Below are 22,148 nucleotides of genomic sequence, written 5' to 3'. Positions count from 1 at the left end.
GCCAAATTGGTGCTGGGGGCAGAGCCTGTTGACCACAGCTGCCTGAGCTGGAGCCGTCTTCGTGTCGTGGAGCTGCAAGCACTGTGCTTGTTGGGGGCACCGTGATGCTGTCTGTTCTGCCCGGTGTCCCAGACAGATGGCTGCAGCAGCAGCACTGAGGCTTTTCTTTCCCCTCTGTGTGCACATACGCAGGAGAGGACACCAGCAGGACTCTGCCTGGGAAGTGGCTGTGCACAGTGCAGCTCATCTCTCTTGGAATACTCCAAACAATAGTGACCTCACTGGGAATCATTCCTGTGCTCTGCTCCGAATTCACATGTTATTTCAAGGTTGAAAATGTGTTTTTCAGCTCCAGCCGCGGGATCTCACTTTATCTTTGTCAGCCAGATGGAACTGTGTTGCTTTCTCATTCAGTGTGTTTGCCAAGTGCAAATACCACCTGCAGTGATCTGGTTCCCACATAGCCCTCCTTCTGCTGCATGGAATGGGAAACAACCCCAAAAGATCAGATCATCAGGATTATTTTCTGGTCTTTGATCATGTGGAAGCCTCTTGCTTGAACTCTTGTCCAGAATTTCTCTGTAGTCCCTGGAGAGAGGCAGTGTTGGAAGCCAGGGAAGGCTCTGAGAGCTGTGCCCAGGGCTGAGATCCACTTGATATTTTCATACGTACATCAAGGGATCCTGTTATCCCTTGGGTTCAGCACTGCACCGTTTCTGTGGTGATCCTCACACTCTTCTAGGAGATGGAGTCTCCCATGCTCTAGGTTTACCCTGTGAGCTTCATTGGCAGCTCCTTCACCTGTGTTGGGCTGAGTGAAGACATTACAAACCCCCTGAGATCTGTCAGCTTTGATCCATCTGAGATGTGCCACTTCTATCCCATGTGATGCAAGTGTTAAACAGAAATGGCACGTCATGTTAAACAGTGTCAGAGTGCTGCTCGCTGGCTTTATCAGACAGCCCTGTAGTGTTATCAAAAAGCAACAGCCTGTTTTCTTAAGATCTTTCCTCTCTCAATCCAGAGCTGACTGATAATTTTATCAGAGCTGTTGCAGTGACAGAGAAATGAATCTTCCCATGATTTTTCCCAGCTCAGTCCTTCTTTCCAGTCCATCCCTTTTACCTTCTTGGAACACCTTTCAGGCTGTGTGGCCACACTTGTCTCTCTGGTCGTGGGCACAGAATTCTCAGAGATGGGTGTGATGCTCCCAGCTCTGTGTTGGAGATGATCTGAAGAGCTACAGATGAGGCAAACTGGGGGCTTTGAAGTGTGCTGAGCAATGCCTGCCCCACAGCTGCCATCCTTACTGGGCTGCAAGAATGGTGATGACCCCACCACATACCTCTGCTGTTCAGTGGCAGCATTTTATAAACCTGGGCACATACTCATCTCTGCAACCTGCAGCCTGCAGCCCACAGGCATGCAGGGCCTCCTTCAGCTCCCAGCCATGCTGCCTTGACACGGCTGTGCTGAAGGTACCTGGCTTGGCCCTCAGTGCCCATGGTGCTCACTTGCTGCCACTTGCTGTTACAGGTTTGTCAGCACCAGTGCCCAGAGGCAGGAAGGGGAAGAAGACAAAGAACCAAATGCTACTTCCTGAGATAAAGAACGCAGACTGGCTTGCTACATGCAACCCTGAGGTGGTCCTGCATGATGACAGCTACAAGAAGCACCTCAAACAGCACTGCAACAAGTGAGTGTAGGAGCCCGTGACTGCTTGTGGGGCATGAAGAAGGTGGGAGTGAGCCGTGGGGGACTCAGCCCATGCAGAACATCATGCTTTGGTGCTCCTCCTGCTGACAAGGCTGGAGCAGTGTTCCAGGCAGCAGCCATCAAGCTGCCCACCCTGCAGGGAGTCAGATAGCATTCAGAGAGTGAGTTCTCCCTTGTGGGAACACCACGTGGGACAGCTTTCACTGCCCTCAAGACCTTCATGGCATCCCCCTGCAGATGCTCCAGCGAGAGTTCTGAGTACCTGCATGCAAATGTGTGTTCTCTGTGTGCCCGAGAACAGGGTTCTGCTGCGAGTGCGGATGCTGTACTACCTGAAGGCTGAGGTGCTTGGGGAGGCTGCTGACAAAGCTTTCGAGGGCACTCCTGCCAGGTAGGAACTTCAGGTGAACTCCAGCATTGCTTCTCATGGTGATGGTAGTGGTGCTTGAGCAGTGTCACCGTCAGCCCGGCCCAGCCGGGCACTGCAGCCCCATCACCAGACAAAGCTGCATCCTTTCGTGGTGGCTGTGTGAGAGCAGGGGCTGCGGCAGCTCTGAGGCTGCATTGTCATCCCGGGGGAAAATCTCTGTGTGCTGCCTCATGCATTGGCCTTCAAGCTCAAAGGAAGAGCCTGCAGGGACTGCACCCACTTCCTGGGGCCGGGCCTCAGAGCAGAGTGTGCCCCGCTGCTGGGACCTACTATCTCTTCCCCATGCTGACGACAACGGGGCTCTGCTAATACCACCCAGCTTCTGACGTACCCACTGTCAGCTCTTGGTGCTTCAGAAAGAAGCACGAAATACTGAGATGAATTTCCTAGAGGAGGGGCTGCTGCCTTCCTCAGAATGGTTTGTGCCAGCCCAGCTCCATCAGCACAAGTTTGTGTGGAGGGAATGTTGCACCCCAGCCTACCAGCTGTGCTGCTCCTGTGGGTCTGGCTGGCTTGCAGTGCTTCCTCCCAGCAGACAGGAGCTCTCGTCCCCTGATGTTGCTCGAGTGGGAGGGCTGTGCGGTCTTTGGAGAAACAGCACAGGACGTGCATTGGGTGCAGTGGAGCAGACCCCAGCTCTCCCCAGAGAGACGTGTCAGGCCAGCCCTGCACTCCTAGCTGCCCCAGCTCCGGCCTTCCCCTGCCCCTGTCCCTCAGCCCCTGGCACACTGCCGTGCCTGGTGAGATTGCAAAAGGAGTGCTTACACTTGTCTGCTGCAGAGAGCTGGATGTGCTGCTGCCAGACATCGACTACGTGGAGATCCCAGTGGACTGGTGGAATGCTGAAGCTGATAAATCTTTGCTCATCGGTGTCTTCAAGCATGGTATGTTGCCAGCTTGCATGGGAGGAGGGCAGCGGGTGAGAGGGAGCAGCTGGCCAGAGCCACAGGACCTGAAGTGGGTGTGGTTTGTGTGCTCCCACATCCATGTAATGGACAGAGCTGCAGCCATGCAGTGCAGCTGTGCAGGACCAGAACAGCTCTTTCCAGTCACCTGCAGCTGTGCAGGGTCAAGGCAGCTCTTTCCTAGATGTACAGCAGGAGGTTCACTAGAGCAAGGCTCAGGCCTGCCCTCACCCTGTCTTTCTCCTCCCTGATGGCTTTGGCAGGTTATGAGAGGTACAATGCCATGCGGGCAGACCCGGCGCTGTGCTTCCTGGAGAAGGTGGGCATGCCTGATGAGAAGCTGCTTTCTGCAGAGCAGGGCATCAGCGACGGGGCTCAGGACACTGCTGAAAGGTGGGCAGGGGATGGAGCCGAGCCCTTTGGTGCTTTGCAGAGCTCCTGGGTCCGTGTGAGAAGTTGGTTGGTGTTAAGGAGTAAGCTATGCTTATGGAGGGCAGTGAGGGGAGAAGGAAGCAATGTGGATGGGAGCTGGCAGGCAATGGAGAGCACAGGTGGGAGCTGCTCCATGCTGCAGGGCAGGAGGCTGGAACTGCTGGCTGTACTGCTGGCACTGCGAGGAAAGTGGCATCTCATTATTAGGGACTAATTCTGTGTCTTATCCAGGGGCACCGTGGAAAAGGAGGAGAGCAATGGAGAAAAGCTGGAGGGGCTGCCAAAGCAGGAGGTGAGTGGGATTGGCAGTGATGGATGCTGCTGCCAGGCCTGCTGTCCTGCCCAGTGCTGCAAACGTGGCTCAGCTCTGCTGTGGAGCACAGGGGAGCAGTGTTGCCTGCATCCCTGTTCTGTGCAGTTGCTGCCTTGCCAAGCATAATCTCTGGCCCATGCCACTTCTGCCTGTTGGAGCATGGCTTTTTCTTGCTGATCTGGACAGCATCCACCTCACAGGGAGCAGAGGGATGTCGGGGGCTGGGAATAGCCAGGACATGCTCATGCTTGGCTTCAGCAGCCATAAAGGGCATTGGCAAAGGAGCCAGGATGACAAGCGGTGGATCAGGCAGCCCATGAGGGTGTGGCATTTGTGTGGTGCTGTCAGTGCTGCTATGGCACAATTGATTGTGGTTGGTCCCAGAGGAGACAGTGCTGTGTGCTTGAGCTGTCAGCTCTGCTGTCTGCACTGCTCTGGTCCTGTGTGCTGAGGGCTACTTGTAAGGATGTGTGGTCCTGCGGCCGAGTCCCTGTCAGGGCCGTGGAGTAAGGACTGGGCAGCACGATCTCCTGTGCAGCTCAGCAGCAGTTCCTCTGATGGTTTCTTTCTGCAGGACGTTGTGGCTGCTGGGGCAGGTGAAGCCGGCGAGAAGCGGGATGAGCCATCGGCAGGTGAGGCTGAATCTCCCACAGCATGGCACAGTGCTGCCCAGGGACTGGCACAGGAAGGCCAGAGCAATGACTTGGGGCTGCTGAGGGCAGGGAGGGGTTGGGTCTGTGCCTGTGGCTGAGAGCATAACCTGGGCAGCAGTACATATCCAGCACTCCCCCCTGGCTCTGCTGAAGGGCAGAGGAGGCTTGCAGAAGTCCTGTTTGCACATTGCCCTGCTGGCTGTAGGAGGAATGTTTGGCTTGGCTTTGCTGTAGCCCAGTACAGTGATGGCAAGAGCATTTCTGGGGTGAGAGCACAAATGTGCTCTGAGAACTGAGTCATGCACAACCCAGGGATGGGCCCTGCGGCAGGATAGGCAGCATCCTGAAAAAGAGCAGTACTGAAGCCAGCTGTGGGCATGAGATGAGTGCGTGGGGTCTCTGTTGGTGCCGTGAGCTGCCAGCTCCTCTGCAGGGCAGGCAGGGTAGAGCAAATCCTGGAGGCTGCTTGGCCCAGAGCTGTTGTTTGTACCCCAGTCTCTGCCCTTGGGCTCTCTGAAAGAGGTTCCGACCTGGTCGGGGTGTGAGCCAGCAGCTTTTGGGGTGCACAGGCCTGGGGGTGGCCACCACAGACAGCCCCTCTTTCCCAGTCACACAAGGGGAAGGTGGGAGGGAGCTCTCGGAGGCACGCGGCAGCGCGCGGCCCTGGGGCTCTGCAGCGTGCGTTAAATACTGATGTCCTTGCTGATGTTTGAAGCCCAGGATGGCTCCGACTCAGACAGATCCTGCTGGCCTGTCTCGTCTGCCCTCACAGCCAGGCTGCGGCGGCTCGTCACTGTCTACCAGCGCTGCAACCGCAAAGAGTTGCCTGCGCGCAGCGAGATGCTGGTGCCTGGTAACCATGGATACTGGCTGCAAGATGAGGTGTTCCGGAGGGCCTCTGAGATGGACTCAGTGAACAAAGAGATGCAGAAAAGGTAATAGAGCAGCAAGTCCAGGTAGTGGGTCCTTTTAACAGCTGGTTTAGGCCTGGTGAAGTCCCTTCTCCCTGGCAGCCACTGTCCCTGCAGCTGCCTGCCTGCAGCAGAGGCACATGGCTCCCTCCTGCACTGTTCCCAGCACTGGGGACCCCCAGGGCCCGGCCACCAGCCCAGCCCAGAGAGTGGCCTGCTGTGCTTTGCAGGTAATGGCTGTTGGCAGCATGAAAGCAGAGAATATCCCATCAGGATCAAATCCAGCATCTGCTGGGCTAGGGATCCACCTTCAGCCCTCAGCAGTGTGTCACTGAGCAGAGCTGTGTGCTCAGAGCTCATCGTGGATGAGGGGTGACGGATGAGCACCATCGGCCTGCCCAGTCTGCCCAGCCCTCCTGGCTGCATTAGCCTGCAGCTAGTGGCTGCTGGAGACTGCTGGTGGCTAACTGCCATGTGTTCCCATTCCACTGTGCTCCAGCAAATGGTGAGACCATCACCTGGTACCCAGCATCCCCTCTTGCCCATTTTGAGCACATCTGCTGCTCCTTCCTATTTCATAGGAAGATATGACACGTTTGTCTTTTGAGGATAGTGTTACTGGAGCCTCAGCATCCCTCCCTGCTTACTCTGTGGTTGTATGGAAGCTGCTCCAGCCCAATGACCTTCCCTAGAGCTCTGTTTATCTCAGTAGTCGAGATGTGGTTGTGCTGTGGATGCCGCAGCAGCCAAATATTTCCTGTACTTTATTCCTATGGGCTCCTTTTTTGGTCTCCTCACAGGTGTGTCCCTTCAACTGGAAGCCTTGTAATAAGCTGTGCTTTGGCTCGTTGGTTTGGATCGTGCTTTTTTTTATTGACTTCCTTCATGTTATTCTCCTTTTTGGAATGAAACATCACTACAGAAGACTCAGCCTGTGGGAGGAGGGGTGGAAATGCTGGTCTGGGTGTACTGGGTTGGGTTTGGAGTGCTGTAGGTGCTGTTGCCCTGTCTGCTTTCCCTTGATGTGTTCCAATGGCTTGCAGCTGCTGGCACAGGGATGCATTCTGGAGCTCAGATTTGACTTCAAGATTGCTGTTGTACAGGGCACTCACCTACTTCTGCTCTGGCCCTACAGTTTGTTCCCTGACCTCTTCTCTGTAGCCCACATTTCTCTGCTGTTTGCCCAGGGCTGTATGTACCCCATGCACTCTTCACCATTTCTATCCTGGATTGTTCCCTTGTGTGATCCCTATAGGATAAAAGCTCAGAGAGTCTGAGGCAAGGTGAAAATGGTGCTGTAACTGTACTGCAGCTATAAAAATTCATCTCCAGGGCTGCTTTCCTTCAGTGGTGAGCGGGTGACACCTGCCCTGTCACCAGGAGTCCTGCTGACTTCTCTCATCGGAGGGACTTGTTATTAGTAGCCTTGTGGCAATGAGCCCCAGTCCCAGCTCACCTCCTGAAGTGGATGGATGAGAACTTTGTCTGCAAACTGCTGGTATTAGAATTGAGTTTTCTGTGGAGGTGATGAGACTGAACTCCATTTGGCAGAAAGCAAGTCGATACGATAGCTTTGTGCATCCACAGAATCTGATGAAGCTTGCCCTCCATTGGCAGCACATCCAGGAGCTGCATGGGGTTTTGGACATTGCAGTGAGCCAAGAGCTAGAGAGCCCGTGGCCTTCACTCCTTCTCCCTGTGCTCCTTAGGGCCTTAGGTGATGGTGCTGCTCCTACAGCTCTCCCAGAACTGGTGGGCAGTAACTGATAACCCGCTCCACACCTCTCTACTTGCTGTCTTGTCCTTGCTGGCACCAGCACATGTCAGTGGTGCTCACGTGTCTCCTTGCCCCACAGGTGGACAAGGAGGGAGCAGGCAGATTTTTACCGCACCGTCTCTTCCTTCGGGGTCGTCTATGACCAGGAGAAAAAGACCTTTGACTGGACCCAGTTCCGAGCTATCTCTCGTCTGGAGAAGAAAACAGATGAGAGCTTAGAGAAGTACTTCTACAGCTTTGTGGCCATGTGCAAGAATGTCTGTGGTCTCCCACTGTGGAAAGAAGATGGTAAGTGAAAATTGCATGGCCTTTCATAGAATCACGTAGCTGTGGGCGAGAAATGGTTGCACTGCTCTCATAGAGCAGCAGAGTAAGGGAGGAGTTTCATGGAGAGTAGGAGGCAGCAAGATACCAGCCAGGGTATGGGCTTGCAGACACCTGCATTTTTGGCTGCCTCTCTGGTGTAACAGGAAAGCAGCACTGCGGCACAGTCTTTAGCCCCTGTTCTCACACAATTCATGGAATTCTCCCATGAAATCTCAACTAATTTTATCCAAGGCAGGTGATCTTCTGATGTGAGGGAAGAGAAGCAGAAAAGCAGCAGTTCACACCTCCTCCACACTGAAGCTGGGGTTTGTTTGTGCAAATACGTGTTGCTGCTTTCTGCCTAAGCACCCCCCTGCTGGCACTGTGCAGAGCCTGTTGTGCCTGCATTGATGCCAGCTGTCTGAAGAACTGTCCTGCAGGGCAGAAGGAGTCTGAAGGTAGCATGGGAGGCTTGGGAAGCCTGGCCAACAGACTGGGCATCTGCTTTCTGGGAGCACCCAGCAGAGCCCCAGCACATTAGTTCATGCAGGACATGGCAGATGCAAAGCTGCCTGGGTGCTATGTAAGCACGAAGTGATCTGCTTTGAACAGAAGCAGGAAGGATCTTGTCTCAGACCTACCAGGAGGTCCAGTCTTGTGCAGAGCTCCTTAGAGATGTGTCAGTGCCTTAGGTATGTGTGTTTAGGTGTTCCTCATCAAAAGAGCTTGCGTGAGTTGAAGGACTCCCTTCTCTGAGAAGCTGTTGCAGAGCTGCCCCGGCTCACACCTCAGGGTGCTGCCCTGATGGCAGCTCCCTGCGGCCCCAGCACTGCTGGCTCTGATGGGCAGAGCTCGGGCAAGGCACTGAACCTTCTGCAGCCAGGTGCTGCTCTTGGCCCAGCTGATCAGCTCAAGAAGGCTCCACGGTGAGCATTTGGTCACACACGAGTGGAAGGTGGTGGCACTGGGAAACTCAGTCTCAGCGGTAGCTTCAAGCACTGCTCTGCCCCCACCTCACCGGCAGAAAACTCACCTGGCTTCTGTCTGTCTAACAGGGCCTTGGCTCTTCTGTCCCTTTTGTAGGTCCCCCGGATCCCGACATCTATGTGGAGCCCATCACGGAGGAGCGCGCTGCCAGGACCCTGTACCGTATTGAGCTGCTGCGGAAGGTGCGCGAGCAGGTGCTGAGGTGTCCGCAGCTCCACGAGCGGCTCAAGCTGTGCCGGCCCAGCCTCTACCTGCCCGTGTGGTGGGAGTGTGGCAAACACGACCGGGACCTGCTGATCGGCACCGCCAAGCACGGCCTGAATCGCACAGACTACTACATCATGAATGACCCGCAGCTGTCTTTTTTAGATGCGTACAGGAACTATGCCCAGCATAAAAGAACAGGGATCCCAGGCTCGGAAACTCTGTGCTGCCTGTACCAGACTAACTCCAAACTCTACGGTTCCCCTCTGTATAGCCAGGTAGATCGGACTTGTGAATCCCTGGAGAATGAGACTGAGAGTCAGATCAAGCTGGAAAACACTGACAGCACCATGTCCCAGGCTGGGGGCAGCCCGCCGGATGCAAACTGTGAAACGTTCATGTCTAAAGTTCGGGACATCATTTCCAGTAACTATGATGAGAGCTCGCTGCCGGACTCGCTGATGTGCATGATGTACGACGACAAGGCCTGCAACAGTGAGCAGAGCTCCCTCGCCCAAGACAGCCCGACCTGCACAGATGTTGGAAGCAGCATTGCTAAACTGTCTGAGGGCAAGCTAGAGGGGGACGAGGATCCATCCAGCTGTGACGCAGAGGCCGTGAGAGAGGCTTCCTTCCTGGAGGGTTTGCAGGTGGGCTGTGACCAAATGGACTGTCAGAATGAAGAAGCTGAGCCTTCACCTTCTACTCCTGAAAGTGACCCTTCACGGAGCGTCCCAGCAGAGCTCTGTGAGGCCGTGCAGCAGAAGAGAGACCTCAGCAGCCCTGCGCCGGTGCTGCCTGAGCACCGTGCAATGGAAGGGGTCATAAGCGTGGGGCTGTACAGTCCCAGCCTTCACAACTATGACATGAAGGTTCCTCCTGAGCAGAGATTCATTAATCTGCTGCAGGAGAAAGGAATGGAGACAAAAGCTGGTCCAAGTCAAAGCCACAGTGAGGAAGATGAGGAGGAAGAGGATGATGATAACTCAGAGGCGGCAGCAGATGTTGCAGAAAGCTTGAGTGGTCCGAGGGCCAGGGCCGGTTGTGACGAACTGGGGGGTGAGGAGCAGAGCCCTGGCCTCCCCACAAATGAGGGCGTTTGTCCTGAAGATGTGAACAGTGAGAGAGGGTCCCTGGGGCTGGGGACGCTTGAAGTGCCCGTGGGGCCTGGGCCAGAGGGCAGGGAAGACCACAGCCTGGATGAGGAGAACGCCCTGCAGCACTTGCCAGGCCAGTCTCAGAGCCGGCCTTTCAGCCTGCCTGCCCCTCCGGTGGGGGCCCTGGGGACACAGCCCCTTCATGCTGGGGGAGAAGCCTGGGGCCAAGAGGCCGAGGGGCAAGCAGGCTGCAGGAAGGCCCTGCACTCTGAGCCTCCAGGGGTGAAGCAAGAGGAGTGTGAGATCAGAGATGAGGAGGAGAAAACTGGCAGCAGCCAGAGTCAAGGTACAGTCTGAGAGCTCCTGCTGGCTGACAGTCCCCTCCTCCCTTCCAGCTAGGATGGGTGGGACCTGCTGTCCGCAGTGCTGAGCCAGAGCCAAGGAGCTGCCCAGCCTCCTGGGACAGCTACCACCCCTGCAGGTCACCTCTGGCCGATGTGATCAGGAGCAAAGAGTTGGTGGCTGGTTGCTAGTTGGGCTTGCCAGGACCTCAGCAGCCCTTCTGCCCTGGGTACAGCCATGGGATGCCCGCACCCTTCCTTTCCCAGCCCAGAACACTCTCTGATGGGTAGCTCTGTCTGTAAGGCTCCTGCCCTCCTCCTCACCCACCAGGGCTCCAGCTGTGCCACTGGGGAAGGTATGGGGCCACTGTAATAAAAGCCCAGAACTCAGCTCAGGGCAGTGCCCAGCCACCCGCTCCTCTGTGGTGTGGGCTCCTGGCCCAGGGCTGCTGTGTTTCTTGGTGGATGGCTGGGGAGTGGGATATGTTGGGGACCTGCTGGGCACCAGGGTGGGAAGGGGAGAGGAAGTGCTACCACCCTGAGGGGTAAGGGAAGGAGTGTGATGATGGGCTCTGTTCTGTCGCTTTCTCAGATGGCCCAGAGAAATATCTGGAAGAAGAGAGCAAGAGTTCAACTTCTGTCCTGCCTGGGGAGATTGATGACCTGCAGGATGCCCGGGCACCAACCATCGCCCAGCTGCTGCAGGAAAAGACGCTTTACTCCTTCTCTGAGTGGCCTAAGGTGAGTTAAAGATGAACACTATCTGTTGTTGATGTTACTGCCTTATCCTGACAGGCAGTGGCTCACAACCCCAGCTCTGCCTCCTCCTGCCCATCTGCATGTGGCTCCCAATGGATGCTGTGCTCGGTGCTCTCACCAGGCCATGGCTGTAGCTGCCCCACAGCAGTTTGCTGCTGAGCCGGGACACAAAGATTGAGTTTATCTTTAATCCTGAGTTGGCATACATGAATTAAACCCATTGGAGTCCCAGCATCCCCCCATCCAATCCTGTTTGCAGGATCGTGTGATCATCAACCGCATTGACAACATCTGCCACGCCATCCTGAAGGGCAAATGGCCGTCCTCCAGCCAGCAGTTCGAGACCCAGAGCCTGCTGGCAGCCCCAGCCATGGCCAGCAATGCCGGCAGCAGGAACAGCTTTGCTGAGTCAGAAGCCCCTGATCCCAGCTTCAACAATGGAGTGTTAATCTCACAGGTACAAAAGGTGAGCGGGACCCTTGGGGGAAGACAGGTTTAGGACCCTGGGATGAAGCATTTCCCCAGATGCTCAGTAGCTTCCTGCTCCAGGTAGGGATTTTGCTGCCTCTTGGTACCACTTGTGGTGCATAACATGCAGCTTGGGCTGTTCAGTCCCTCTGGTGAGGACTCCTGGTGAGCTCCCAGTCCCCACCTACCCTGGTGTCCCGAAGGAAGGAGTGCAGGAGAGGGCACTGTCCTGTTGGTCTCTCATCTCCCACTGATGGACATGGCACAGAGCAAGAAGATGCTGATCTGGGACTCCACCTCTGCCCCAGCAGTGGATGAAGCATGTGGGTTGGCCCGAGGGTACCACGGCACCACTTGCACACAGGGTGAGGTGTGCTGTGCCCAGGGAAAGGACATCCTGCAGAGGAGTAGGGCAGCCTGACTGCTAGCTCTGTGTGTTGGTTTGATGGAATCCACGGCGCTGCACCAGCAGCTATAACATGCTCTGTGTCTCTGATCCATGCAGGAAGGCTTCCTGAACCCTGCCTTTGCAAAAGATGAGCGGAAGCACAGGCGGCTGTATGAATTTGAGCTGGAGAGAGACGCCAAGCAGAGGAGCTTGGAGCAGTTGGCAGCAGCCCATGTTCATCCTCCCATTGTGCTGAACGGCTGGCGCGATACGGCTGTGGACCTGTCCAGAGCCTCTGATGGATCTCCAGGAAACTCCTCTCCTTTCCCTCTGAACACGAACATGCCCAAGCTGGGGACTGTCAACACCCTCCAGGGCTCCCTGGGCATGGACTTGTCCGGCATTTTGCAGGCAGGCTTAATCCATCCTGTCACAGGACAAATTGTAAATGGCAGCCTCCGAAGAGACGATGCTGCCATGAGGAGGAGACGGGGCAGGAGAAAAAATGTAGAAGGGATGGATCTCATCTTCCTGAAGGAGAGGCCTCTTCCAACCAGGCTGCAGGTGAGCTGATACTCCCTCCTTTCACATGGCCCCCATGCAGTCAGCACAATTCTTCTCATGGTCCAGCTCCCCTGTACAAGCTCTACTGCCCCCGATAAGCATTATCCCAAGCAGTTGTTCCAGATGTGGAGTGTTTGCTGTTAGAGAACATGATAAAAAGTCCATTACTGCATTAAGCTGTTGCCAAGAGGCTTCTCCCCTGGGATCCACTTGAGGATTGGAAACTGGGAGCCAGAGCAGTTCCCTCAGACCATGTGTAGGAGTGATCTGTTGGGCAAGTGGCTCTCCTAGTCATGAGAGTGTTTGCAGGTGAGATGCAGAAGCATCCCCCAGCTCTCTGCCCTTCATGCTGGCAGTGTTGGGGCTGACTGGAAGCAGAATGTGCTGGGGGGGTGGGTTAGGGAGCAGGTGCAGGGAATATGGGGGTGAAGAAGCCAGCCTGTGCTGTGGTGGCAGTCGAGCTGTTTGGGGAGCTGTGTGAGGGCAGAAGCATAACCTCATGCTGCTGATGGGCTGCTCCTCCCTTCACTCCAGGATGTTCAAGACGATCAGCTGCAGCCACCCCAGAACAGCCCCCTTCCAGATGGGCCGGCAGCTGCTACCTCAACTCCGCAGCCAGTCCCAGCTGCAGGCAGCCAGGCTGAGAAGGCTGTGCCCAGCAAGAGTCTCCTCGACTGGCTCCGTCAGCAGTCTGACTACACGCTCGACGTTCCCAGCTTTGGCACAGTAAGGGTGGCCTTTGGTGGCGTGTGTGTGTTTCTGTGTCTGCCTTTTGTGCTGCCTTTGGTGTTAGGGTTAGTGTGGTTGCTCTTGAATTCAAGGCCTCCATAAGTATCTTAAAGCGTAGCGCCTTTCCCTTTGCCGCAGGTGGCAGTGTTTGTCAGGCCTGGGTCACGCTTTGGGGGTGGACATGATTCTCTGTGCACTTGCAGAACCCACCTGCTGGGCTGCATGCCCCTGCCCCAAGGTTCGTTCTTCAGCTCCAGTTCTGGGCATCAGAGATGTGCAGCATGACTCTGTAGTCAAGTGCCTTCCAGAAGAGGCAGGGGTAAGGAGATAAATGGGAAAAGACATTTGGGATGCTCAAAGCCCTTTCACTTGGGGTCATTTTAGGCCATGCTGTTGTATTAGGCGAGGCCCCCAGCCAGCAGTTTCCCTGCAAAGCAGAGTTCCTTGCTTTGAAAATGGAAGCACTGCACTGCAGGCACATGTCTGCAGGCACAGTGGCACTGAGCAGAACACGAGGCCTGTCTGATTCTTGTTGTAGTCTCATAGACATCTGTCCACCTCTTGGTTTCACAGGGTGATCTGCTCCTCAGATTTCCTGTTCAGCTTCTGGGACAATGTGGTAGGCAGAGCACAGGCTGCAGAGCAGGAAGAAATGTGATGCCATACATAACAGACTGCTTCTTTGTCACAGAAGACTGTGTGTGCCCAAGGCAGGGCTTCCCCAGGGCTGGCATGCAGGAGCATGGAGGAAGGGCAAGCTGGGCAGAGTGTGGGGCTCCTGAGAGCTGCGGAGCTCCAGCAGCAGGGCCCTTGCTTTTCAAGACCCTGAGACACACAGAGATCTGTGCCCCAGACCAGGAGCACTGCAGGAAGCAGTCTGTTGATGGAGCAGCAGTGGAGCTGCCTTTCCACCACTTCCCATTTCCCTGGCCTTCTGGGGGGCTTATGGAGCTCACACATTTGCAACACCAATGACCTGCTGCTGCCAGGAAGCTTTGTGTCAGCACTGAGGGGTTCCCTGCCTCGGGGCAGGTGTTCTGTCTCTGAGAGATCAGTTTGAAAGCTGCTTTGGGGTTCTGGAGCAGCTCCGTTGAGTTCTCAAAGGCCAGGCCAGGCTCAGAACCTTTTCACAGAATCACAGAATGGCTTGGGTTAGAAGGGACTTCAAGGATCACGAAGCTCCAACCCCCTGCCACACGCAGGGCCACCAACCTCCACATTCAATACCAGCCCAGGCTGCCCAGGGCCCCATCCAACCTGGCCTTGAACACCTCAGGGATGGACGGGGCATCCACAGCCTCTCTGGGCAGCTGTTCCAGCACCTCACCGCTCTCTCTGTAAAGAACTTCCCTGACATCCAACCTCAATCTTCCCTCCCTCAACTTGAAACCATTTCCCCTTGTCCTGCAGTTATCTCAAAGAGTTGATTCCCCTCCTGTTTGTAGGCTCCCTTTAGGTACTGAAGGCTACAATGAGCTCACCCTGCAGCCTTCTTTTCTTCAGGCTGAACAAGCCCAGCTCCTTCAGCCTGTCCTCACAGGGGAGGTGCTCCAGTCTCCTGATCATCTTTGTGGCTCTCCTTTGGACCCTCTCCAACAGCTCTCTTTTCACTGGCTCCTGGGACTGGGGGCCTGCAGTAATTTGTTACAATGCTGTATCCAGGGCGTGGTGTGTGCAGTGGGAGTGCAAGAGCTCAGCTGCACTAACTGCACTGCGGTCCTGAAGGGCTGGGACCCCAACCAGGATGCAGCAGCTGTGCAGTGGGAACTGCTGAAATACAGCAGAACAAAGCATGGCTGAGCTGCAGAGAAGCAGAGCACCCCGCTTACAGATGTGTGCGTATGAGTGTGGAGCAGGTTGGGGGCGGCCAGGAAATGGTGCCACTGTCAGTGCGGTCCCTTTGTACCTACAGCAATTAATGCTCATTTGAAAACGGGCCTGGTGGCAGAGGCTGCTGTGTGCTGCTCGTAGTGCTTCTGCCCAGGGCTGCAGGGACATCCCTGTCCTTCGAGTGCTCATCTGTGTCATCCTCCCGCAAGGCTTCTAGCCAGCCAGGCTCATTAAGCTGTCTGCTCTCATTAACGTTGTGTTGTTTGCACTCCAGAATTTTTCAGACAAGCCCAAGCAGAGGAGGCAGCGCTGCAAGGACCCCAGCAAATTGGACATTAGTGCACTCACGGGCGAGGAGCGGGTGCCGGTGGTACATAAGGGTACCGGACGGAGGGTAAGCGAAGGTCTATTCTGTGCTCTGCCCTCGGTGTCCTGAAGCACTTAGCAGAACCTGAGCAGGCCAGGGGTGGATCTTAATCCAGGGAACCACATGGATGGGGCAAAAGTCTGGAATACATACTCAGTGTATGATATTCTGTGACACATGTAGAACAGAGGAGACACCTACAAGTGACTGGCTGCAGCACGAAGAGCTGGGTGCTCACTGCTGCGGCTGTACCCGACCCGCAGCAGCACAGTGACAGCCTTTAGTGGGGGGCTGCCATCAGCATAGCCCTGGCTGCTGGTTCCTGTTCTGGATCTGATCATTACCTTTGAACTCACTGCAGTATTCCAGAACTTGTAATATTCCCATGTGTTGCAAATGTCTCTGTTTTGTTCCTCCTTATGAGGTGCAGCAGAAGCACATTGATACCCTGCAGAGCGAGAGGCGTGTGGGAATGCAGGGCTTGCAGTGCTTTCTCTTGCTTACTGAGATGTGCTTACCGAGCAGCTAGAGTTCGAGTATGGAGTTACCCACTGTTTGTGCACTGGTATCAGCCTCTCTGAATGAGACAGGGAACTTTCCACCCAAATGTGGCTGTTAAACACACCCAGGGCTTCACGAGGTGAGGTAGCCATAATCACCTCTAAACCCAAAGCAGAGTGGTAGGGTAGAGGGAGAATAATTCGGTCACACCTGTGTTTCTGTGTTACACCCGCAGTGGCTGCTGGAGACCTGGGTGAGTTGGGTGGGTTCCTCCAGTTCTGAGTGTGTCTCATACAAATGCTCTGTCTCCACCCCATGGCACACACATAGGCAGGAGGGCAGTGCTGGGTGGTGGGGCAGGGCACAGGGGCTGGCCCTCTGTTCCCTGAGCTATGTGGCTGGAAGCATTGGTCCTGTATTGAGTCCTGCCAAGTGGCTCAGTAAGGGAAAAGCCTCTGCCCCAGCCAAACCACAGCCGTGGATGGCGAGCCAGGGGACGTGCTGTCATCCCGTTCACAGCACGGCTGGAGGGACTGGCCCACAGCCGTGAGCAGAAAACCCTGGCCTTGGCTCCCAGCTGCACCTTAATCAGCACCTCAGGGTGTCCTCCCTCTGCTTGGACAGGACCAAGATGGCCTCTGTCTGCTTGGCCACCTCCTGCATGAGCCTCCCACGTGTGTAGCAACCATCCCCCTCAGAGGCTGGTGGATGCTCCTAAACTGTGTGTTTGCCTAGACGTTTAATCGTATTTCTTGTGTTATTTTGCATAACTCTTTCTGCAATAGAGGTCATCCTTCTGCTATGTTTTATAGTTAGGGGGAGCCACGGCACCAGCATTGAAGGAATTGCCAAGGTGGCTTGATGCAAACTTGGAGTATGCTGTTGCAGCTGACTGGGCTGACATTGTTAAGCTTTCAGTAAGTTAGAGCTTTTGGAGAAATCTGTATCATATCATCTTTTCTTCCTCCTCCCCATCCCCACCACCTTTCTTCAGTGAGGCCCATGAGCTGCAGGGCACGGCCTCTCTGGGACAGCACAGCTGGAGGGCTGGCTTGGGCCACACGGCACAGGAAGGTTGGCCACAGCCACGGCTCTGCATCGCGGCTGAGCAGGAGAGGAGGTGCTCAGTGCCTTGGGAAAGGGCATGGCAGGACAGAGCAGCCATTGCAGAACCTTCCTGAAAGGCCTGGGAGACTGAGAGACAGCTGGGGCAGCAGAAGCGCATCAGTCATCCACCTGCGCACAGGGCAAGAGCTGCACACAGTGCTTTCTCATGGGTCACATTTTCCAGCAGTTTCCTGGGCCAAGGCTTTTTATCAGCTCCTGCAAGCTCTGTGCGTGCCAGCCTGAGCCTGCTGTCGGGTGTGCAGCTTGGGGGGCCCAAGGGCTGAGACAGCAGCAGGACAGGGGCAGCGGGGAGCAGAGCCCTACCAGTGCACTCGCCCACCAGTCCCTGCCCTGGTGAGGGGCAGCAGCCATGTGCATCCCCCCAGGCTACTCCTAGAGGCCCCACTCACTGCTCCTTGTTTCAGGGCTGTGTCCTGCAGCATCCTTGCTGAGCAGAGGTTAGAGGGGGGATCAGGTGGCTTAGAGTGGCTTAGACTCTGAAATCCATTTTTGATGAGTGCTGGCAATTTGGCACGTCCTGCCTCTGTCCCTCAAAACACAGCTCCACATCCAGGCCGGCCTGCATGCCCTGTGCAGTCAGCTGCCTTGCATTGCCTCCAGCTCCTGCGGATGCTCCCTAGGCTGCCCCACTTTGCCTGAGGTAGAGCTGTGTGTCAGTCCATAGCGCTCAGCAGCTCTGTCTGCCTCTCTCCATGCATGCATGTAGAGGGATGGCTGCTGGTGGGGCACCAGGGCTGGGTGTCAGGCAGGCCGCCCCGTGGTGCCTGGACTACTGTGCAGATTTCCACATGCACCAGTGTTTGCTCATCCCTCCTGGAGCAGCAGCTGGGCTGCGCAAACTTCCCCAATGGTTTGTTCTGCACTTGAGGTGTCAGTGGGAAGTACATATCATGTGCAGATCTATTATTGGAAATTGTTTAAAGGCACAAAAGTCTTTGAAGCTCAAGGGAGGCACAAAAAAGCCCATTCAAATATTTGTGATGAGAACGCTGAAAAATGGAGTGTTAAGCTGTGCTGTGTGTCTCCCCACGCTGCTCCATGGAGGTGGGCTGTCTTCTCCCTCGCTGTGGTCGCTGGGCTCTGTTACTGCAGTGAATGCTCATGGAGCTCAGCAGTACACCCACTCTCTGTGTCTCCTGCAGCTCTGCTGTCCAGCAGAGCACTGAAAATTTGGCCCTTAGAGCTCATAACCAGCTGTTGCTGAAGCCAGGACTAAAGCTGGGATAGAAGCGAACTTTAAGCGTCTGACGTGGAGCTGCCCCGGTGCTCCTTGTGCTAGGAGGCGTTCCAGTCCTCGGAGCTGGAGGGGCTCAGAGGAGCCAAAGGCTGCTTCCCTGCTGCCTCCCTCCCCCCCACTTACGTTGGCACTGCAGCACTGTGCCAGGGCACACTGAGGATGTTCTGCGTTTGGCAGCATCCCTTGGGGAACAGTTGCGCATACCTCTCAAATTCCATATCCAGAATCATGTAAGCAAATGTTTCTGTGCCGACACCATCTGGGACGCAGACGCGAGTACGGAAAAGCCACATTTCCTCTCGTGCAGTAACGAGGCATTTTGTGTTGTCTCTGTTTCGTTCCTAGGGCTACTTACCAGAAAGCAAATTCAACCGTGTGCTGACTGAGCCGGTGCTGCGTGATGCGGGGCCACGCCGCAGGGGGAGGCGGCCCAGAAGTGAGCTCATCAAAGGCCCCGGTGTAGTAGCAGATTCTTCTTCTGGAATGGGACCATTGTTCATGAACGGACTGATTGCCGGAATGGACCTAGTGGGACTTCAGAACATGAGAAACATGCAAGGGATCCCCCTGACCGGGCTGGTCGGCTTCCCTGCGGGCTTTGCGGCCGTGCCTGCTGGTGAGGACGTGAAGAGCACCCTGAGCATGTTGCCCATGATGCTGCCAGGCATGGCCACCGTACCGCAGATGTTTGGCGTCGGAGGGCTTCTCAACCCACCCATGGCAACGACTTGTACCGCGACTGCTCCGACTTCCTTAACAAGCACAACAAAAAGTGGTACATCGAACGCAGAGAAAGCTACTGAGGATAAACAGAGCAGCCAGGATGCGAAAAAAGAAACTCTTTCTGAAGATAAGCCCGGCCCTAGTTCGTTTTCTAATCAGACAGAATCCGCAATAACTACCAGTAGTCCTGTAGCTTTTAACCCGTTTCTTATCCCAGGGATGTCACCCGGACTGATCTATCCGTCAATGTTTCTCTCCCCTGGCATTGGCATGGCGCTGCCCGGCATGCAGCAGGCCAGGCACGCAGAGGCAGCCAGCCTGGAGAGTCAGAAGCGGAAGAGAAAGAAAGCGAAAGGGGACGCAGCGAACCCAGAACCAGAAACTGTCTCGCTGCCCGAGAAAGAAGCTGCAAATGGTCAAAACTGTACAGAGCAAACACCGCCTTTGCCAGCAGAGAAAGAGCAGGATGTACCAGCAGAGGAGGAGGTCAAAGAAGTTAATGATACCAATTAGAACTTTTGTTTCATTGAAAAAAAAGATTGTGGCTTGTAAGTTTCTTATCCCATACCTATTTGTTACTTACCCTCCTGCCCCCACTCCACCTTCATAAACCTGTGTTTCCATGAGTAATATTATCTACCTAACTCCCTGTCAGAAAACTATGGTGACATATTATATGTTAATAGTTGCAGGGTCTTGCCACTTTATTAGATAAACAGTGTTGTCTAGCTAGTGTGGGAGGCACAGAATTCTCGTTCTGTTTTCCAGTCGTTCATCCCAGCCGAGCAAATCCAGTTCTTGGGCACCCCCCAAACCGCTCACACGTTTGAGAAGAAAAGGAAGCAAAAACAGAGCAAAAGCAAAGCTCTCACCTCTTGGTCTATACACTGACAGGGGTGGTTCTTTCTCCAGCGACACTGAGTGACAAAGCCTGTATTTGGGGGTAAAAAGCACAGCTATAGTAAGTGCTGATGTGTATTTTTGATTTGAAGTATTTCCCTATTTTATCATGGTTACTAGAATAGTAGTATAGACAGAAGTATATACCTAATGATTGAAAATGCATATATTCATTTCTTTGAAACAAAGAGACATTACTGGTAGTGGTATAATTTCTCCATCACCCCCACCTCAAAGGTTTGGAAACAAACGACAGTGAGTGACGATATTACGTAGGCATTCTTTTGTATTTTTTCAAACCAAAGTTTGGTTTTACGTTAAGTGGAGTTTTCGTTGCCCTTTCCTCAATAGTTATGAGAGCTTTTCAGCCTGAGCTGAAAACATTTTGCACATCTTGCATGACTTTTTGGGACTCCTGTACCCATCGCTACCAGTTCCCCCATGGCCCCGCTAGAATTCCGTTCTCATCTACGGCGTTAGTCCTCATCTATGGCATTAGGAGCGCTGTAACGTTATTTTTTCAGGCCACAAACAGGCCACACTGATTTTAATGCTCTTTTATGAACACTGAGGCTTTTTGAGTTGCTGTCCGTTGGGATCCGCGTTCAGACGCGGTGTTTGTCAGAGCAGGGGAGGCTGCAGGCTGTGCTGCTCTGAGGGCAGAAGGGCCGCGGGATCTCCAAAGCTCGAGTTTGTTCTTTCCTAGTGGTAGACTGTGAAGAGATCACGTTTGCTTCTTCTTTCCATTCCTCTACGTGCTGTTGATCAGTATTTCCAAGTCCCCCCCATCGGCAAATGATTTTGACGTATGCATTTGAAATGGACAGGTTTTAATGCAGTCAGTGCCCGAAACTCTGTGTGTGTTGAGACACCTCCACAGGCAACTCCTCCGTTTCTCCTTCCCTTCACTCCTTTCGTTTCCCTTTCACTTGGGCTCGTTCTCATTTGCAGCTCATGGTTTGAGACTTGAAGTCAGCGCGGCGGGCGTTGGGAGCGTCAAGTCACCGGTCACACATCTGGTCGTCACAATTTACTGTATTTTTTACTTATTTTCTGTTACCGTTTTGCTAATTTATCAGATGGTCCAAATGTTTTGGCATAACTATTTCGGTTTGCATTATTTATTTATGATGCTTTTTTTTTTTTTTTTGGTCATTGTCTTTTATACATTTGGAATGATAAATGGTGTACATGTTGAAATCAGCATCTCAAAGAAGTCTGTTACCCACGAGCTGAAAAGTTCATCCTTTCACGGACGTATTCCCAGATTCCTGGATTGGGTTATTTTTTAAAGTCTGTAACCAATCATGATGCAACCCCCCCCAATTAAATGTCTTCTATTTAATAACTTCCTTGTAGCATAGATACTGTATCGCTATCGACAGATTTCTTAGAAATGCTGCTATCTCTATTTAACTAACATTTTGTTCAGTTTTGCCTCCAGTGGAAGCAGAAAGGGTTTTCTCAGCTGTTAAATCCAAAATCGATATAATTTATTTATGTAAAAAAAAAATCACGATTGATATATTTTTGAACCTTTTAAGTACTAACTTTCTTTTTATTCAGTAGAAGAACATGTACTTGCCCTAAATCCTTAAAATACAAATGCTATAAAACTTCATGTATCTTCAAAGCCTTACTGTGACTGGATGTAGACATCTCTTCAGAGTCCATTTCTCGCACGGGATGGTTTTTCCAGGTTACACTCATAAGGAACAGGGTTTTAAGTGGCGTTTATTTAATTAGCCGGCATGCTCTATACCTTGTTCTTATTATCAGACGTGTACGCTAAGTCTCTGGGTGTTTAGGCTTCTCTTTGACTGCTACTTTGTGACCCTTTTGCAACCCGATATACTCTGTGGATTACTTAGGCTGTAAGGCATTAAGTGGCTTCTTATAATTTTCCATCCTATCCAAAAGAAATGCCAAATTGTTGCCGGTTTCCATGGATACTCACACGAACATCCATCCTCCACCAAATGTGCTAACAAAATAAACGGTCTGTGCTCTTGGACATGGATAAAAAGAAAAAGAAAAAAAAAAGATTTAAAGGTCAGATTTTTATTTTTTTAATTTAGTGACTAGATGATGCTTATCTTTCAGACTTGGCAGAGCCTTGCTACAGATGTATATAATTTTTTTCAGCAAATATATGTGAACGTTTAATTCACCTGACTCAGTGATAACGGTTCCTTGCCTTTCTCTCGGCACGAGCGCCGAGGCCCGCCGCGCTCCCATAGCGGAGCGGCGTCCGGGCGGCGCCGCGGCTCCCAGGGCTGCCGCAGCCCCGAAGGCACGGCGGGCCGATCCCGGAGCTCTCGGGGCGCCCGAGAGCGGCCACGGCGACGGCCAGCAGCCCCCCGCGGGACGGAGCGGCGCCGCGAGGTGCCACAAAGCGGCTTGCGACGGACCTCCGCCTCGGGGAAGCAGGGCGGCAGCCGGAAGCCGCGCGCGGAAATTCCGCAGGAGTTCGAGGACGCGC

General features: G+C 53.9%; 1 protein-coding gene across 7 annotated transcripts in view; it reads left to right on the top strand.

The window, feature by feature from the left end:
• CHD6 (chromodomain helicase DNA binding protein 6) overlaps window positions 1–21,821 on the top strand; it is a 74,405-nt gene extending 52,584 nt beyond the window's left edge. For 3 of the 7 annotated variants that reach the window (XM_031605627.2, XM_031605625.2, XM_031605623.2), the window contains 16 exons: window positions 1,537–1,696; window positions 2,018–2,107; window positions 2,927–3,030; window positions 3,315–3,444; window positions 3,715–3,775; window positions 4,371–4,428; window positions 5,165–5,384; window positions 7,217–7,425; window positions 8,527–10,077; window positions 10,665–10,813; window positions 11,091–11,297; window positions 11,805–12,251; window positions 12,786–12,977; window positions 15,085–15,204; window positions 16,491–16,595; window positions 18,389–21,821. In XM_031605627.2, the coding sequence (XP_031461487.2) occupies window positions 1,537–1,696; window positions 2,018–2,107; window positions 2,927–3,030; window positions 3,315–3,444; window positions 3,715–3,775; window positions 4,371–4,428; window positions 5,165–5,384; window positions 7,217–7,425; window positions 8,527–10,077; window positions 10,665–10,813; window positions 11,091–11,297; window positions 11,805–12,251; window positions 12,786–12,977; window positions 15,085–15,204; window positions 16,491–16,595; window positions 18,389–19,279 (4,694 nt within the window). In that variant the 3' untranslated portion in view covers window positions 19,280–21,821. The remainder of the gene's footprint in view (window positions 1–1,536; window positions 1,697–2,017; window positions 2,108–2,926; window positions 3,031–3,314; window positions 3,445–3,714; window positions 3,776–4,370; window positions 4,429–5,164; window positions 5,385–7,216; window positions 7,426–8,526; window positions 10,078–10,664; window positions 10,814–11,090; window positions 11,298–11,804; window positions 12,252–12,785; window positions 12,978–15,084; window positions 15,205–16,490; window positions 16,596–18,388) is intronic. The other 4 variants (XM_031605629.2, XM_031605628.2, XM_031605624.2 and 1 more) reach the window with 3 other exon arrangements.
• The last annotated feature ends 327 nt before the right edge of the window (window positions 21,822–22,148 follow it).

Source organism: Phasianus colchicus, chromosome 17 (assembly GCF_987193195.1).
Source record: "Phasianus colchicus chromosome 17, bPhaCol1.hap1.1, whole genome shotgun sequence".
In the NCBI taxonomy this organism is placed as follows: Eukaryota; Metazoa; Chordata; class Aves; order Galliformes; family Phasianidae; genus Phasianus; species Phasianus colchicus.
Note: the sequence above shows the minus strand (reverse complement) of the source record. Positions and strands in the feature narration are given on the sequence as shown.